This window comes from Thamnophis sirtalis, unplaced genomic scaffold (genome assembly GCF_051295495.1).
Source record: "Thamnophis sirtalis isolate CommonGarterSnake01/CBP01778 unplaced genomic scaffold, rThaSir2_p1.2 scaffold_2, whole genome shotgun sequence".
In the NCBI taxonomy this organism is placed as follows: domain Eukaryota; kingdom Metazoa; phylum Chordata; class Lepidosauria; order Squamata; family Natricidae; genus Thamnophis; species Thamnophis sirtalis.
The window spans coordinates 137,043,990-137,063,380 of NW_028261382.1; the positions used below are offsets into that span (position 1 = coordinate 137,043,990).

General features: G+C 40.7%; 1 protein-coding gene across 3 annotated transcripts in view; it reads right to left on the reverse strand.

Moving 5' to 3' along the window:
* The window catches only part of CLVS1 (clavesin 1), a 100,852-nt gene that overhangs the window by 13,761 nt on the left and 67,700 nt on the right, over positions 1 to 19,391 (reverse strand). For all 3 annotated transcript variants that reach the window (XM_087707020.1, XM_087707022.1, XM_087707019.1), the window contains 2 exons: positions 4,359 to 4,469; positions 326 to 561 (listed from right to left, as the gene is read on the reverse strand). In XM_087707020.1, the coding sequence (XP_087563146.1) occupies positions 326 to 561; positions 4,359 to 4,469 (347 nt within the window). The remainder of the gene's footprint in view (positions 1 to 325; positions 562 to 4,358; positions 4,470 to 19,391) is intronic.

Below are 19,391 nucleotides of genomic sequence, written 5' to 3' on the forward strand. Positions count from 1 at the left end.
GGAACATATTTTGTGTGTGTGTTTGTGTGTGTGTGTGTGTGCGTATGCATATGTGCATATATAATTTTTATTCTGCATAAAATAGCATTCACAGTGCTTTACACCTGTTTTCAAAATGAGGAGCCAGTAACATTACTTCCAAGGGCATTCCTCTCTGGGCTGCAAAAATCTATATAAACAGTAGATGGCAAAGTTTTCAAAAAAATTTGCTTGCTCCTCATCGTGATTTCAAGATTTCAAGCTCAGATATATTTCCTAATCCTCTAGTTCAAAGAGAGAAAACAAGCAAAATTCTTCTAGATGGAAGCTTTTTCTTTAATCTTACCTTTTCATGAGTTTTGGAGAGCATTCCCTTTCTAGGTTGGAACACGAATGCTTCACATGCATGGCGTTGTAAGATGTGTGAGTGTAATCATTCTCATCGCTGTAATCCGGTCCGAGTAACGTCCGAGCCCATGTGCCCATATCATAGGGAGGAAGAGTCCCTCCAAACTCTGAAGGTAAGCAATCAGGGTGTATGAGCTGATGAAGGCTGTTAAGATTGTTTCCGTGAAGAAAGATCTTTTTAAAAACAAAACAGGTATTAGATGTTGTTAGTGTATTTGTGCCATTCCAATAATCAAGATTTTTGTAAAAATAAGAAAAAAAGTACATTAATAGCAAAAGAACAATGGAATTGACCTTTATGTAAAACCAGGGGTGGTTTCCGGCAGAGACTACTGCCGGTTCGCTCAGATATGTGCTGCGCATTTGCACATGCACTTGATGTGCGCTGCATGCGCAGTACAACTAGAAGCAAAAAACGAGATGGTGGTGCATACGGCACTGCCTGGAGCACCGGTTCGGAGTTGTGGCAGGCCTAGGTCACTGCCAGTTCCAGCAACCCAGGCTGCTAAGCTACTACCAGTTCGACTGAACTGGTCTGAACTGGTAGGAACCCACCACTGTGTAAAACCTACCTTTGAATAATGTTTAGAAAGCTCTACGGGTAGTTCTGGACTTACAACAGTTTGTTTAGTGACCGTTTGAAGTTACAACGGCACTGGAAAAAGTGACGTGTGACTATTTTTCATACTTATGACCATTGCAGCATCCCCATGGCCGCATGATTCACATTCAGATGCTTGACAATGGACCAACATTTATGACAGGTGCTGTGTCCAGGAGTCATGTGATCCCCTTCTGCGACCTTCTGACAAACAAAGTCAATGGGAAAACTAGATTCACTTAACAACCATGTTATTAATTTAACAACTGCAGTGGTTCCCTTAACAAACATGACAAGTGAAGTCATAAAATGGGGCAAAACTCACTTAACAAATTTTTCACTTAACAACATAAGTGAGAATTTTGGGCTCAATTGTGATCATAAGTTGAGAACCAGCTGTACTATTGTTTTGCAAAAATAATAATAATAATAATAGTGATTGGCCTGTTCAGTCAGCTTTTGTTGTTTTCATTGCCTTCTGATTTGTTTGCAGGCAAATAATTTTGGTCTCCCTATTTGGACATTCACACATTCAACAAGAGGTTTACCTTGTGAATGACAACAGAGTCCAGCCATTATGCCGAAATTGTTGACCACCAACTCCAGATAAAATCAGCCCATTTTCCCTGAAACTTGTCATGTATTTCAGCTGTTTCCTGATGTATTGGACTTCAGCTCCAACTAACAAGTCATATATCAGGAAACTGAGAGAGGTAGTTAATTGCACTCCTATTCTGCTACCTATTTGTTTTAGTATTCTTTTCATTTTTGTTCTCTGTCTCTTTTGAAAGATATTTTTAAGCATAGTCATCATCTTATTGTACTACTATCTTATTAGAAGGTGATACATATTTATATATGTATAAGAAATCTGTCAGCCATAAAGCAAGGATTGGATAACATCAATCCAATGAAATAATTCTGTGTTTGATTATTGAATAAACAAATGGTAATGAAAATATAAACTGTACAAACATGGATGAGAAAATAAAATGTTAAAGAACAATGATGTTGAAGTTTCCGTTCCATTTTGATTTTGATCTTTGAAGTTCTTCCACCATGAGTGCAGTACAGGGATCTCCAACCTTGGCAACTTTAAGACCTCTGGACTTCAACTCCAGAATTCCTCAACCAGCTTTGCATTAAAGGACATTGACAGAAAGCTGAGAAACCATTGCTATGGACACAGAAAACTCTGGGCATGAGAGAGCAGCAGCATCTGAAACCAAGTTTCTTCAGGTAAGATTCCTAAAGAACCCTAACCTTAAGTATGTCCAAACCTCTGAGCAACTATGTGCTCCTGCAACAGAAGTGTATAGAGGACACCTAGATTATCTCCAAATGGCAATACACACATGGTAATATCATGATGCAATATTTCACCCTTACGTATCCTGCATTCTGATATGTGATAAAAGTTAATGGTGTTTGAATCATGATGTCACAATGCATTTTTGCATTTGCTTCCCCCTTGTCCTCCCATAGATCCACATGCCCTGCAATCAAACAACAATGAGAGACTACAAAACATAACGCCATACATAGCAAGAAATTAGCACCCTCCACCTGTATTGCTCTCATAATAGGATTTTTAAAAATCATCACATTGAATTGACCTGCAATTTCTCACATCCAATATAACAACGGATGTCTTTATAAGATTTTTATATATAAAATTTACAGTAATGTTTTCTTATTGAAAGATTCTTGCCTCATTATGGATGAATGGACTCTACATTAAAAAAAACCCCATAGTCTAATCCTCTCCATGGCTAGGCTGGTATAAGTATCATTAAATTCAAAAGATTTTATTTCTATGGAACTATCTGTAAAATTGCAGCTTGCTAATCTGTGTTCACAATGTTCCTCAATTTATTATAATTTTTTTAAAAGATTTGTTCAAGCAAATAGACTAGAGCCACATTACAACCAAATTGCCTCTGTGGCTACAATGCTTTCCATTAGAAGAATTGCATTTACAAGTAACTCTTTTAAACCATACATATGAATGAATTATATATTCATAAGTAGATAAAAACATCTCCATTATGCTTTTTTCCTGCTAGGATAAAATAATGTGTCCCAAAGTACAGAAAAATAATAAAAAATAATAGTCTCAAAAAGGAAATAGGGAAATATTGAAGAAAGGGAAATCTAAATAAATCTAATTTGTTTAAGCATCATTTGCTATATCTCAGGATACTTTTCTAAACTTTCAAACAATTCTTCCTTGCTTTTATCATGTCCATATACTGCTTTGTACATGGTCTTATTTTTCTTTGAATATCTCAGGTAACGGTTCCCTTCGCAAATATGTGCTAGTCATTCCCAACTCTAGGGGGCGGTGCTCATCTCTGTTTCAAAGCCGAAGAGCCAGTGCTGTCCGAAGATGTCTCTATGGTCATGTGGCTGGCATGACTAAATGCCAAAGGCGCATGGAAATAGGTGGTCACTATTTTTCTACTTGCATTTTTACATGGTTTTGAACTGCTAGATTGGCAGAAGCTGGGACAAGTAATGGGAGCTCACTCCGTTACTGGGTGCTAGGGATTCAAACTGCCAAACTGCCGACCTTTCTGATCAAAAGCTCAGTGTCTTAGCACCTGAACCACCATGCCACTTTGAATATCTTATCTTTCACTTTTCAAAGATATTCTTAATTTTAGTCAACCACAATTTTTATGGTGTTGCTTCCTTCTTATGAATAGCTTTTATAACTTTACAAACTCTTGCTTACTATTTCTTACTTTTTATTTAGCATAATTTTGCATTTCCCAGCAAAAGAAAAATGGATGTATACTTATGCATTCATGCATCATAAAAATAAATATCTCAAGTTTTTTTTATTTTATAAAAGCATTTGAAGTTTAACTATTATCAGTGATTTTGCTCTCAGCTGGTTACATAAAAGACAGCATACTAAACAGCAAAATTAGAGATTTCTCCCAAGGTTAAAATGTTTGGAAAAAAGGATTTGAAAACATAGACTTGAAATGTTATCTATCCATGTGTTTAGCAACCTATTGTGTCCTGGATTTTTTTATAGATCTATTGCAGATAGGGAACAGGATGAATAATCCATGACATTAAAAGGACATTGGGTTGAAAAATAGATAATTTTATATTTTACATAAAGTTGCTTTTTCCATGTGAATATGATGAAAGATTTTCTGACACTTGGCTTGGAATCTGGAAATAATTCTCTCCTGCTGAAATAGTGATTAGATGTAGGCTGCTGACAAAATCCAGCTGAGACTTCACCCCTTGTTGCAAACCACAAAGAGAAAAAGGAAGAGGCAGAGAAGAATAGAAATTCCCTAATATCACGTGTAGCCTTGCAACACACAGACTTGTTTCATTTTCTCATTACCCTTTTCCGTGTCTTGTCTTTGAGGAAGGGCTTGATTAGAGTATAGAGAGCATGGATGTACCACGGCTGATTCACAAAATGGATGCCTCCAAAGCGAGCAGGAAAGCTGTCCTGTGGAGAAGAAAGAAACAGATTCTAATTAACAGAGACTGACAGAGATAAACAGCGGGGCCTGTTGTCGGAAGTCAGAGGAGAAGGAGAAGTCAAAGGAGAAGTCTTGGCTATTAATTGGTGCATTTGAGACACAATTCAACCACGCAGCCATGCTACACTGTGCTTTAGTCCTCGATTTGCTCTTTTATACAATAGAACAAATTTGAAAAACCCACAGCTGGGGCTTACTCTCATCCTAGTTCTATTTTCATGAGAGTTTGTATATGTGCATATCTATCAAGCATGAATATGACGTGGTTTGTGGTTTGTATTTCCCAACGGGCTCACAGAACTAAGTCCCATTAGACATCTACAGGCATGATTTACCTCTTCACCCTGTGCCTTTGCCCTTCCTCAACCCTTCCTCAAGGCATTGTTTCAATAGCTGAACTTTCTGGGTGAATGAACGGGGCATAAAGGATAGAGGAAGGTGTTAAGTGAAGCTGTCGAGAGGGAGGAACAGCAACAGCGCCATGGCAACTGACACAAATGCCTGCTTTGGGGGTTCTGAACAGATACCCAACAAATTAGTATGCAGGTAGAGTCAAGCTTTTCAGAGTCAACAACAGTAGGATTCTTTTTCAGGTAACCAGAATGCAGCATCTGAAATTATATTTCTCATAGATCCTGTTAAATCAGTACATTAGATTCAGAGGGAAACAGGGAATAAACTAACAGCGAATGTATTCATTCCAAATGCACTTAAGATGAAGGGCAAATTTCTTCTCTTGAGATTTCTGAATACGAGAGAGCTGTGCATTCAACAGAACCAAATAGCTGTCTTTACAATATACTACTCAATTATTCATTTATTTAACACATTTATAACCTGCTTGCTCCAGATAAAACTAGCCAGTAGCAATTTACAATATAAAAACAAAACATTAATAATAAAAGCTCACCAGTAGAAAAACAGAATTAAGCTCACAAAGGACTATATAAAATTCAGAAACTGTAGGTAACCAGAACATGGCAAGCAGGCTCCTTTTGGGATTTCTCAGAAAAAGCAGACGCCTTGTTGAATGTTTTCCACAGATCCAATATTTTGTGTAGAACACCCTGCAAGAATAGATGGATTGAGGCCAAATTTCTTTAAAAAGTAAATGAAATTCCTACCATTTCAAAACAAATGCATAACTTGAACACCCTGTTCAAGCAATCAAATTCAATCATAGTTTTAACTCTAAAACTGTGACCATCCTAGACCAAGCCAAACCCCAAAATGCTAGGGAATGTCTAGAAGCTTGGCCTTCTGACAAACTAGCCATCAATCGACACATAGCCATAAGCAATATTTACCGGTATATACTATGCCAAAGAAATAATCCACAAGCCAAAAAGAGGACAAAAAATACCAAAGCATCTCCCACCACCATTCAGCACCTAGATGAGCATTGATTAACTTCAAGAATAATATCAAACCAATAAGGAACTGCCAAACAAGCCAACAATAAACAGCCCAATCCTCTAAAACACCCCCACCAACACTGACAGAGCAAGCCACTAGAATATAAACTGAGAACAAACCCTACTCCTTACTAGCACTGATGATGTTACCTAGTTTGGTAATGAAACATCTACAAGAAAACAACCAAGCTCAGAGAGGATTAAGCGTCCCTCATTTCAATCCTGAGCCAAAAATATTCTCTTTTATCATATCTCTTTTTCTATTGCACCTTAGAGCAGGTGCAGTATCCTCTAGGTTTTCTGATTTTCTGTTTAAGAGACCCTAATGGAATGCCTGTTGCTAGGTTATGCCTCTTCAAAAAAATCCTGTTATAAACATTTTCATTCTGAATATCTTTGCCAGCTAGATGGAAATAGAACCACAGAACTTAATAGCATATGATTAATCCTGTTAAACCATTTCTTTCATACTTTTCACTGTAGGAAATAAAGCAAGGAAAAATCAAACAGGAAGTCTTTCTTCATAATACTTTTGTGACATTAGTTTATCACACCTTGTTCATGAATATCACTAGCATGTTAGCTGCAAACCTTTACTTCCTGCTGGTAAATGAAGCACTTTCTTGATCTGCCCACATGCTCCCATTTAGAAAATTATATTCAGTTTCATTCTTTTTAGCATGAAAGTCAGCATTATAACTGAATCAAATATGCCAAGAAATTAGGAAACAAGAAAACAGCCAGTCTGTGGGTTTGGCAAAAGCTAGCAAGCAACACAGATGGGGGAACAAAAAAAACCTGATGAAGGGAGGGAAGGAAGGAGGAAAGAAGGAAGGAAGAAAGGAAATATTACAGAGATAATCAAATTTAATATCCTTAATTTAGTTTCAATTCATTTCAGCACTGCCTTTATAGTTATTGTCAGCATTGCTATTGCTGGCAAAGAACATTTTTAGGATCATCTTTAATTCTGAACAAATGAAGAGACTAACAAATGAAGGCAATCTGATATTCATCCTCTAAATTCCTCTTACCCATTCAAAATGCTGAGCAGTATTTTGACTATACCCAAATCTCATCACTTTCTTTAATATGGTATTTATAATGTTACATTAAAAGTATAAGTAAAACTTCCACTGAAAGAAATCATCCCAAACCCATTAATTTTCTGTTAGATTAACAGAAAATGCAAAAATGCAAAAAGGATGAATCTGGTAAATACAAAATGTACAAATAAGGAAGAATATATGTAGCTTAGGGATGAAATGAGGGGTGCTTTGTGCTCTCTGAGCTTACTTGTTTTCTTGCAGACGTTTCATTAGCCTGACTAGGTAACATCATCAATGCTATTGAGGAGTGCTGTTTGCTGTCAGTTTATATTCTGGTGGCTTGCTTGTCTGTGTGGATGGGAATGGTTTTACAAATCATTTGATTGGCTGTTTATTGATGGCTCTTTGGCAGTTTCTTGATTGGGGTATTGTTTACTTAATTGTTGATTTGAAGTTAACCTTCAACTTAATCTATGCTGATTTGATTACTGATTACTGGTGGAGAGGTGTTGGAGTCTTCTTGTTCTCATTTGGACTGATTGATTGTTTCTTTTGCATTGACTATAGATGTTGTTAATGTCTATGAGTCTATTGAGGATGGATTTGTGAGAGTGCCAGAATTCTAGAAATTCTCTGGCATTTTTAGATTTGGCCTGGTCTAGGGTTGTCACATTTTCCCAATTGAAACTATGGTTAAACCTGTCTATATATTGTGAAATTAAATATAATTTTTAATGAAAATTTTTTCACACGTCTCCACCAGTAATCACCACTCAGATCAGCATAGATTAATTCCAGCGTTAACTTCAGACCAACAATCAAGAAACTGCCAAAGAGCCATCAGTAAACAGCCGAACCAAAGGATCTCTAAGACCTCCCCCAGAATATGAACTGACACCAAACTCCTTATTAGCACTGATGATGTTACCTAGTGAGGGTAATGAAACATCTACAAGAAAATAAACAAGCTCAAAGAGTACCAAGGACATCCTAAAGAGACTTCTGCTTAACCATCAAATGAAAATCTTATGATGATCACAGACTAGCTTAAGGAGGATGGGATACAATCAATTAAAAAGCATAAATGGTAAATCAGAGTCCAAAATAATATCAATTTTTAAACAGTTAGAGCAGATAAAACAGAAAGTACGTATATATTAAAACAAGAGTGTAAAAGGAATCTAGAAGAATTAGTTGGGTGTAGGGAAGTATAAAAGTTAGTATGTTGCAGACTATATCCTCACATTACTAGATGTTTGCTTCCATCATCTGTGTCAGCTTCTGCCTTGCTGTTGCTTCAGCTGTCATGAAACGGGGAGGGGGTGGTGGTATTTGGGAGGGGTTATTCTATGTGCTGGAGGAATGTTCTAGTATTTACCAGATGGTTGGATTACGCATGCGTGAGTGCTTCCTGCCTGGACCAACGGCCTCGACATTCCATCTTCGTGATGTCTTTTGAAGTTATCTCACACCTGACACTTGAAGGACTTATGATTGGCCTGAGGCTATGATCCCAAGGGGTGGGGAATGGACTATTCTATATATCAATTGCTTTCGCGCCTAATTAAACAGACTTCGCTTCGCAACTGCTCGCTAACCATTTGTAATTAGTAAAAGTACTTTTGATTTCCAATACCTGGAATCTCTGGGTCTTTCTTTCCTAATTATATAATGGAGGGATGCTGACAAGAAGCGAAGTCTCTTTAAAACCCTTTCCAGGAGACCTACGTCTACCTTGAAGGGAGGAAATGTCTTCACCGGTCAGGGAAGAAGAGGGGGCCACTTGTGATGTGGATACCAGCGGGGCCGGCCCTCCCAAACTTTCGCTTCACGAGCCCGGACCTCCCGACCTCTCGCTTCATGAAGATTTGTTTCAACTACAAATATCAAGCCAGCCTGATCCACCCCCCCCCCCCCACGATGGTCCACTTCGGTAGGACAAAGAGAGGAAGAGGCAAGCTGGAATGCAGGGGTCACCCAAAGGCAACCCCGACAACGAACGCTGGAGACGGGAGCCGTAAGAAAACCCCAGAGGAGTGAATTACCTGATTACTGGGGACAAAGGTATTTTGGGGAAAGAGGTGGGGAAGATGAGAAAGACTGGAGGGGCTGGGAACGACAGTACCCACGCGCGGCTTCACCCCCCCCCCCTCGACCTGCTTCACCCCCTCCGGCTAGAGGTTTTGCTGGACCGGGGGCCCCACCTCCCCAAAGACACAGGATGGCCAAAATCCCTCCCCTGCCTGTGCGATACAATGGAGATTCTGCCAGCCTGGCCTCCTTTATTATGCAGGTTTTTAATTACATGGAGATTTATGGCCGTGATTTTGAGACGGATGGTATGAGGGTGAGAATGGTTCTCCTATCCTTAGACGGCGAAGCGGCTACCTGGTCCACGGCTTTACATATGTCTGCCTCCCCCCTCCTGGGGGATTTCAATCGATTTATGGAGGCTTTCCGATGACGCTTTGATGACCCCTTGACCGAGAAGCGAAGCAAATTGAAATTTACAACCCTCGAGCAGGACGATAGGCCTGTCGCCCAATATATCCAGGACTTTCAATGCCTGTCCCAATACATGAGAGGGTGGGGCGAGGACGCCCTTTTGGACAAATTTGCTTTGGGCTTAGATGAAGACATTTATCAGCAGTGTGTCAATCGCAATCTGCCCAGACGTTTGACCACTTGGTTTGAACACGCAGCTGACGCTGAACTCGACTTAAACAGGCTCCATTGCGCCAAAGAGGAGAGAAAGAAGAAGAAGGAGAAAGCTTCTAAGAGCACCCCCCCTCCAGGCGGCAAATCGCAATTCAGACGGAGAGGCGAGGGGAAAGGGGCCCCTTCAGTGCTCTCCAGACCCATAACATGTTTCCGTTGCGGGAAATTGGGGCACACCGCCCCCGACTGTCGTGCTAAATTACCCATCACCGCCCAACCCCCGCCCAAGCGAGAGGAGAAGTCTGGCAGAGCCTCTGACAAGAGGAAGAAGGAAGCTGCCTTTGCTGTGGACTCCAAGCCCCCCCGTTTCGGCCAGGCATTGGAGTCCTCCTCTTCTGAGGACTCCGATGACGACACATCGCCTCATTGGGTGAGTTCAAACAAAGGGCCCCTGCTAATCCCCATAGAGTTAAAAGTTCCCCCTGAGGGGCAACCAGCAACCTTTCACGCCTTGCTCGATTCGGGTTGCTCCCGATCCATGATCAACCCGGCCATGGTGGAAAAATTGGGTCTCAAATTGCGTACTTTGAAAACCCCCATTGTGTTTTGCCAGATAGATGGATCCATTGCGGGGGGGGACCCGCCCATTTCTTTACGGAGCCCTTGGAGATGAAGATGGGTTCCCACACTGAACTAATTTCTTTTGTAGATGCACCTGGCATGGACAGGCCACTAATTTTAGGCCTCCCTTGGCTCCGGAAGTGGAACCCTCACATAAATTGGCGGACAGGCCGCTTGCGCATTCGCACAAAGGAGCCTCCGGAGGGGGAGGGCACTCCTGGGCAACCTATGACTGACACTCCTGAAGTGGCCGCTAGAGGGCAGGAGAGGATTGATGGAGAGGAGAAAATTCCTAAAGAGTATTGGGACCTTAAGGAGGTTTTCAGCGAAAAGTCTTCCAACAAACTGCCACCCCACAGGCCTACTGACTGCTCCATTGACATCTTACCCGGGGTTAAGCTACCAAAACCCCAAATATATTCCATGTCACCCAGGGAGATGGAGGAAATGCGGACTTTCATTGATAAAAATTTGGAACGTGGATTCATTGAACCTGCTCGCCCCAAAGTGGCCGCCCCGGTGCTTTTCCGTGAAAAGAAAGATGGCTCTCTTCGTCTATGTGTGAATTTTAAAAACTTGAACACCATATCAGCTCAGAATGTCTACCCGCTCCCGTTGATGAAGGACATGTTGGCCCAGCTGGAGAAGGGCCGCATTTTTACTAAATTGGACCTCAGGGAAGCTTATTATAGGGTCCGCATAAAGGAGGGAGACGAATGGAAGACTGCTTTCAACTGCCCTCTTGGTTGCTTCCAGTTCCGGGTCATGCCTTTTGGCCTGCAGGGGGCTCCTGCAGTCTTCATGCAATTAATCAATGAGATCTTGCATGACCATCTCTACAAAGGAGTTATTGTATATTTGGACGATATCCTTATCTATACTCGCACTTATGACCAACACGTCGCTCTTGTGTGCACTGTTTTGAAAAAACTCCGAGCCGCTGATCTTTATGCCAAATTGTCTAAGTGTGAATTTCACCAAACTAAAATTGACTACCTTGGATATCACATCTCCCCTGCCGGCATTGAGATGGACCCTGAGAAGGTGAGGGCAGTCACTGAATGGGACGCGCCCAAAACTCGTAAACAGTTACAAAAATTTTTGGGCTTTGCTAATTTCTACCATCAGTTCATTCCTTCTTTTGCTAAAATTGCACTTCCTATAACTAATTTGCTCAAGTCAAAGGGGGAGCCGAAACCTAAACCTAACAAGCCTCTGGACTGGACCATGGAATGCCAGGCGGCTTTTGAAAAACTTAAACGTCTGTTTGCCGCTGAGCCAGTGCTAAAGCATCCTGACCTGGACAGGCCGTTCGTCGTCCAGGCTGACGCCAGCGACGTCGCCGTTGGGGCCATCCTGTTGCAAGCCAACGACCAAGGTAACCTACAACCTTGCGCGTACACCTCCTGAAAGCTCACAGACACGGAGAGACGTTGGGCAGTTTGGGAGAAAGAGGCTTTCGCGGTCCGTTGGGCCCTGACCACGTGGTGCCATTTCCTGGAGGGCGCTAAGCACCCATTTGAGGTGTGGACTGACCACAAGAATTTGGAAGCTTTGAGAACGCCACGCCGTCTCTCCCCCAAACAAATGCGTTGGGCCCAATATTTCAACCATTTCAATTTCACACTTAAGTATATCCCGGGGGGGGGGGGGAAATTTCATGGCAGATGCCTTGTCCAGACTGCCTCAATATAATTGCTCTAAACTGAGCATCGTCCAACCGCTCCTAGCGGCTCCGGTGGTCACGCGCCAGCAGACCCGCGCCAAAAAGGATGTGCCTCAAGATCTTCTTTCTGACCTCAAGCTAGCGCTTCCTCACGACGACTGGTTCCTGAACCATTGAGACGAGTGCACTATGAGGGATGATCTGCCGTGGATAGGCGCCAAATTGTACATCCCCGCCTCCCTACGCCTCGTGGTCCTTCGTCGCGCACATGATTCCAGATTGGCGGGTCATTTTGGATTCGTGAAAACTTTGCATCTAGTGAAGAGGCAATTCTGGTGGCCCTCGTTGAAAAAGGACATTGAACATTATGTGGCCAGTTGCCCAGTTTGTGCAACCGCTAAAAGACCGCCGGGGAAACCACAAGGGCTGCTCCAGTCTGTCGCTCGCCCGGTTGCCCCTTGGAAGGAGATTTCTATGGACTTTATTGTTGAGATCCCCGAAAGCCAGGGGCATACGGTCATATGGGTGGTCACCGACTTGTTTTCCAAGCAAGTTCATTTCGTGCCTTGCCACAAAATTCCTTCCGCTAAGGCGCTGGCTAAACTCTTCATTTCCCACATTTACCGTTTGCATGGAGTGCCCGATCGCATCATCTCCGATCGTGGTGTCCAATTCACATCTAATTTCTGGAAGGAATTTCTCAAACGTATTGGCTCCGCCCAGGGCCTTAGCTCCGCCTACCATCCTCAGACTAATGGCGGATGTGAACGAACTAATTCCGTTCTTGAGCAATATTTACGTTGTTTCATCAATTATCAACAGGATGATTGGGTGGACTTGTTACCACATGCTGAGGTGGCCTACAACAATTCTGTTCATTCCAGCACGGGTTTCACCCCTTTCCGGGTCGTTTACGGTCAGGATTTTGTTCCTATTCCTGAATTGCCTCGGGACCAACCGCAGGTTCCCTCAGTTGCGGACTGGAGTGAGCATCTCAGTCGTGTTTGGCTGTTGACCCTCTCCACTTTGGACGCTGCACATAAGGCCCATAAGAAACAAGCGGATAAGAAACGCTCTCAGCCCTATGAATACCGGACTGGTGATTTGGTTTATTTGTCAACAAAGTTCCTGCACACAACGCAGAAATCAAAGAAGTTGGGGCCCAAATATGTGGGGCCGTTCCCCATTGTAAAGGTCATCAATCCTGTCTCTGTTCGTTTACACTTACCCAAACACCTCAACCGGATCCACCCGGTGTTCCACATTAACCTCATCAAGCCTGTTCGGGTTTCCCACTTGCGCCCCCCCGATGACCCTCCGCCTGCTCCGTTGCTAGTTGATGGGGAACGTCACTTCGAAGTTCGTGAAATTCTTGATTCCCGCAAGCACCGTAATCGCATCCAATACCTGGTGGCTTGGAAGCATTTTCCTCCCTCCCACATGGAATGGGTTGATAAATCCCATGTTCGTGCTCCCCGACTGCTTCAGAAATTTTATGCTGCTTACCCTGACAAGCCTTAATTTTCTCTCCCCCCCCCGTTTTCTTTTTCTGTTTTGTTGTTTGTCTGTTTGTTTGTTTTTTTTCTAGGCCTGACAGCCTTTTTCCGGGGGACGGCCGGATGTCAGCTTCTGTTGCTTCAGCTGTCATGAAACGGGGAGGGGGGGTTGGTATTTGGGAGGGGTTATTCGATGTGCTGGAGGAATGTTCTAGTATTTACCAGATGGTTGGATTACGCATGCGTGAGTGCTTCCCGCCTGGACCAACGGCCTCGACATTCCATCTTCGTGATGTCTTTTGAAGTTATCTCACACCTGACACTTGAAGGACTTATGATTGGCCTGAGGCTATGATCCCAAGGGGTGGGGAATGGACTATTCTATATATCAATTGCTTTCGCGCCTAATTAAACAGACTTCGCTTCGCAACTGCTCGCTAACCATTTGTAATTAGTAAAAGTACTTTTTATTTCCAATACCTGGAATCTCTGGGTCTTTCTTTCCTAATTATATAATGGAGGGATGCTGACAATCTGATAGATTTTAAGGACTGCTATGCACAACCTGGCAACAATATATGTTGTCACAGGATTGGTATCTGAAAGCAGTTGCTATCTGTAGAATTGCTCCACAAGCCCTGGATATTTGTGCAATATTAGTGAGATGATGGTAATAGAGATGTTTCTGTAACCCAAGCGCTAGAGAAGCACAAGATCTGTTGGTGGCAGAAATAAAGAAGTTTGCCATAACTTTAAAATAAGGAAACATATGTTTTTACAGAATATGAAAGGAATATGTTCATGCTGATGAAGCAAAAACTATTGTAATAAGCTGAAACATTTATTTTATTGATAATGGTTGTCTAAATTTTGAACTAAAAGATCTGTAAAAAGGATGGAAAAACCATGCTCTCTGTGGCTGTTCAAAGCACCTTGACAGCTTTGAGTGAATAATTATATTTTGACTCTCCACCGATTATCTGGTGATTTTGACTAAGTTCCTAGCTTGAAAACAAACAAAGAAAAGGAAGAAATCTCATCTTTCTGACACTCAGAGGTGGGTTCTTACCAGTAGTAACTTGGCGACCTGGGTCACTGGAACCGCCAGACCCCTGAACTGGTTCTCCTATGGGGCCCCTATCTTGTTTTTCGGTTCTGCACGTGCACAGAACAATTTTCAGTGCAAAAAGTTTTTTTCATTTTTTAAATTTTTGTGCATGCGCAGAGCTTTTTATTTGCAAATGTGCATGTGCATGGAGCACACATCTGGCGTGTGCATGGGTGAAGCCAGCGTGCATGCGCAAAATGTTTGAGCTATTGAACTAGCAGCAACCCACCTCTGCTGACACTCTCATAGTTGTGCAATTCCTAACTGCTTTTTACTATTTATACTTTGCAAATTCAGCTTAATACATCTTTAAAAAGAGGAATCAATTTTGCATATACATTATTGCAGCATTACAGACTTCTGTTATAACTCGAGAGTCAGTTTGGTCTAGTGGTAAAGGCTCTAGGCTAGAAAGTGGAAAACCATATACCTCCCTTTATTTGTACATTATTGTGACATTTCCCTCTAAACAAGTCTCTCCAGAGGCAATATATATTTTTAAAAAATAAGAACCTTAAGATGGCATTTACATCATGAATGAAGTTTACTGGTGTACAGAATAAAGCAAAGAGAATGACATTATGCATAATAAATGCCCCATGCTATTCCAAACAAATCTATATGCAGTAAATCAATGATAAAGCAAGCCATTATTCATTTACAATAAATACCAGAACCAAATAATGTGGTTGCTACCCAATAATTAGTTATAGGAAAAATATAATCTATCCCTGACAGTAGTATCAGATAGTACATATTTGTGAATGAAGATAAATTGCACAGGAGGAAAGACAATATTCATGCAGTTTGTGAAAGAGGAAAAACACTATTGTTTCATTCTTCCATTTTTCTTCCTCAGCAAGACTGATTTCTGCTTTCTTCACTACACCATTAAACAATCTAAATATCAAAGGCTGTTGAATTTTACCATTCTGGGAACAACCATAAAGCATTACATTGCAATGTAAACACAGCAAAAAAGGCAATGAAAAATTTATGCCAATTCCAGCTGTCCTTCTCCTCAAGCAACTATCATAAGTAAGTTATGTAATTCTATTTTAAGGATTTGTTTCCTTAAGCTGGGTATCAATGGCTAATTGCATGAAAGATCCATTCACAGGCACAAAGTATTTTGACCAGCCATTTTCACAACCCTTTTAAGAACCAGTGTACAACTTCTTTAACTCTGTCTTACTCTTCCCCTATCACTTTATATTTCTTAATTCATTCACCATATACTTTAAACTTCATAACAGACCTATTCTGGACTATTAGAATAGACATTGAATTTTTATACTTCTTAGATCAGTGTTTTTCAAACTTGGCAACTAGAGCATTGGAAATGATAGTCACATGACTATGGCTGATCGCAAGCAGCACAGCAGTATGGCAGTACTAAAGCAGACACAAATTTATCAAAATTTAATCTCACAGGGTTAGGGTTAGGGCTAGAGTGGGCTCTGGATTTTGCATGCATTGTGAAAATGAGCCCATTTGAGGTATGTTGTTTCAAAAATTGATGCCTTATGATGTGTTATTTTGTCCTGTTGAAGGTTGCAAACAGACACAAGAGATTGAGTAGTAGATAGATAGATTAATATACATGCCAATGCCATTGAGTCTACGTCATTGTTGATGATTCACAAAAATGCTACATACATTTTTCTCAATATCCCCTTTTTTACCAAACTAGGTAACATCATCAGAAAAGAGCTCTGATTTTCATATACTAATGGATTACCCTGTCAGTGTTGACCAATTGTTTCACAAACAGGGTTTTGATTGGTGCCAGATCTCTTCAACTTCAGGCAGAGAAGGGTTACTCTCTGCACCCCTCCCTCAAATGTTCTTTAAAATACAGAGTTTTCCAGCATTCCTTTAGGAACCTCCAACATGCAAACTGTAGCTACTAATCCTAAAATGAATCCTCTTTACTTGGAGCTTCAAAATTTGCTGTTTGCTGGGAAGATGTGTAGCTAAAAGTCAGTCTACATTTAGTGTACATCTGACTTTGGGGATATTTTTTTCATAACCAAACAAAAGTGCATTTTCTGTGCAAATCACACCCCTTGTTCACTGAATCTGGATGTCACAAAGCAAAGCCCACATTTTGTAATGAACCCCCACACTCTGTTTTGCCTGGCAGAGTGCTGCAGGAGACTGAGTGCTGTCACACACCCTGGCCATGCCCACCCAGCCATGCCCACCCAGCCATTTATTAGGTCAGAGAATTGGTTAAAAAGTTTACAGCCCATCACTGGATATAGCCATTATTTAGGCTCCTTCTTTGCCCATAATGCTATCAGAAAAAAATATCTTTATCCTAAAAGAATTGGGTGACACTCAAAGATGCCATCTGATCGTAATGGAAATTATTTGAAAATCAAGGAAATGTGTGCATGTTTATGTATTTGAATCAGGGGTGGCTTCCAGCTGCTGGTGCTGGTGGTGGTTCGCTCAGGGACACGCTGTGTGCTCACACACTTGATGCACGCTAGGCATGCATGCCAGTACTAAAAAACAAGATAGCAGATCATTTAGGGCTGCCGAAAGAACCAGTTCGGGGGCATGGCAGGCTGAGTTACTACCTACTCAGCTGAACTGGTCCAAACCGGTCCAAACTGGTTTGAATCGGTCTGAACCGATAGGAACCCACCCTCTGATTTGAATGTATCTGAATGTGTGGATATAAGAAAAGGCTTAAATATTATTTACTTTGGTGCTTGAAATGTGCTGTTCTATTCAGCTAATGTTTGGGGCTTTTAAATGCCCAGCTCTTTTTATTTCCCCCTCCCGGGGATGTCCTAAAGGCCAGGATGATCTTTTGGGAGGTTCATGGAAGAACACTGAATGAGAGGCTTCCAACAACTTTTCTCTGAAACACAAAAGCTATGAAAAAAAGAAAATTATACCTTATTCCCTGTAATCATAAACAATATTTGTCAGCCTTTCAAGGTAGATTATATTAGGAAACCAAAGTTTTGAATGCTAATACTATTTCTATTATAAGTTTACATTAAAAGAATTTTGCAAATCTGAGTTCCCTCCCATCCTTTATGTTCCAGAGAGCTACAAGTTAGGTCTGAGACACTTTCTCAAATTACTTTCTGCCTTGGACTCAAATTTCTTCTCTGATCTTGTCTTTGTTGTTGCTCATCCTACTGTTCTTCAAGTTTATTGCTACTGCTCATTTTATCTCATCATTTTCCTCCAAATTCTACACAAAAATAAAATGATGTGCAAAGAGGACCTGGACAAAAGTATTGTCCAATTTAATGGAATACACTTTCCAAAGATACTCAATTAGAGAATCTCTTTTTTTCTCTTCAGTATTTTAAATTTTAAGATTTTACCAGCAGTATCATAGAATGCAACTTTGATAGGTGTCTCAATTTCACTCATCTTGTCCTTTTCTATACTTTTATTACCTGTTATTATTATTGCAGAACAGATTGGTCAGGTAATGAGAGTAATAATGTTATTTTATGCCCAATGTTGCACCACTTATGAAAAGTGAGTAATAAATCTGAATGCAGGAATGCAGGTAATAAATTTTATGCAGAAATTTAATGACCCGACTTAACACTGCCCTGTCACAATTAGTTTGGTTTACCTGTTCTATTAAGTTTTGGGAAACAAACAAAACAAACATAATTGTTAGATTGGGAAATGGAAAGGCACACATAGGCTAATGGTAACAACAGCTCTTTATTGTGACAGAACAAGTATGAACAATCCAGCAAAGGTTGAGTCTGACAGCAGCCCTTTTATAGGGAGCTGTCAGACCCTTCAACCAATGAGATTAAACCTCTGTTCCCGCCGGAACAGAGGACCTTGATGGAAACCGTTATAACTGAAGCTAGTATCTAACAATAATGGCTTGAAAATGAGCAAATATTATCCTAGTGATTGGTGCAGCAAAACCATGTTTATAGCCTCTGTACATGGTTTCATTGGCAGTACCTATATCTCAAATTATCTGTACGTTTTCTCTCAGCTTGTAAGAGCTCATGAAGGCCTATCTATAAAGCTACAATTTTCAATGATAAGGATTAATGTGCAGTTTTTAAACCAATTGATAAAACATATAATTTCTCATCATTCCAATATCCTTCTGATTCTGACACTTTAAAAACAAATCTTTTAAAGTTGACGAGCATTTGGAATACAGCATTCTAGAGTAACACTTGCCCCAGAAATAGTATCCTGAGAATGTGACAGGTATGGCAATAAAAAACAGAACAATGCATGTTTTCCTGTGCCTTTGGTAAACCCAACAACAATACATTTCTTTCAAATACTGTTCCTGATAAGAAGTTTATTACTATTTAATACATTGCTATATAAAGAACGTGTCTGCATAATTCAGATGCTGAACAAAATATAAATGACACCAACTACTTCACCTCAAGAAAGCTTTACTTTTAATAGCTGTTGGTTGAATTGTGGTAACAGCAGATGTTTTTAATCCTTTGTCCAAACAAAATGTTCCAAAACTACTATTAGCCTTAAACCAAATAGAAGCATAATTCACTCTTCGATCCTTCAATCATTGGTTTTCAAGACTGCAAAAACTGAGCTTACATGCAGCAGATTTAAACAGTCCTTTCAGGAAGTGATAGGATGGACAGGATGGGATTTCTATATGTTCCAATGCCCCACATAGAAAAAGCAGAATAACACACAGAAACACAAAATAACTGGCATTTTGAATTCTAAATCTGTGTTGATCCAAAATTGAAATTATTAATTACACCCACACTTGCTGTTCAGTAAGGCATATTGCAACAGCCAATTGGAAACTTCCAATGACTACATTTATGTTCCAAAGGTCATAGGTTTATATTATCTGCCTTTAAAATACTCAACACTCAC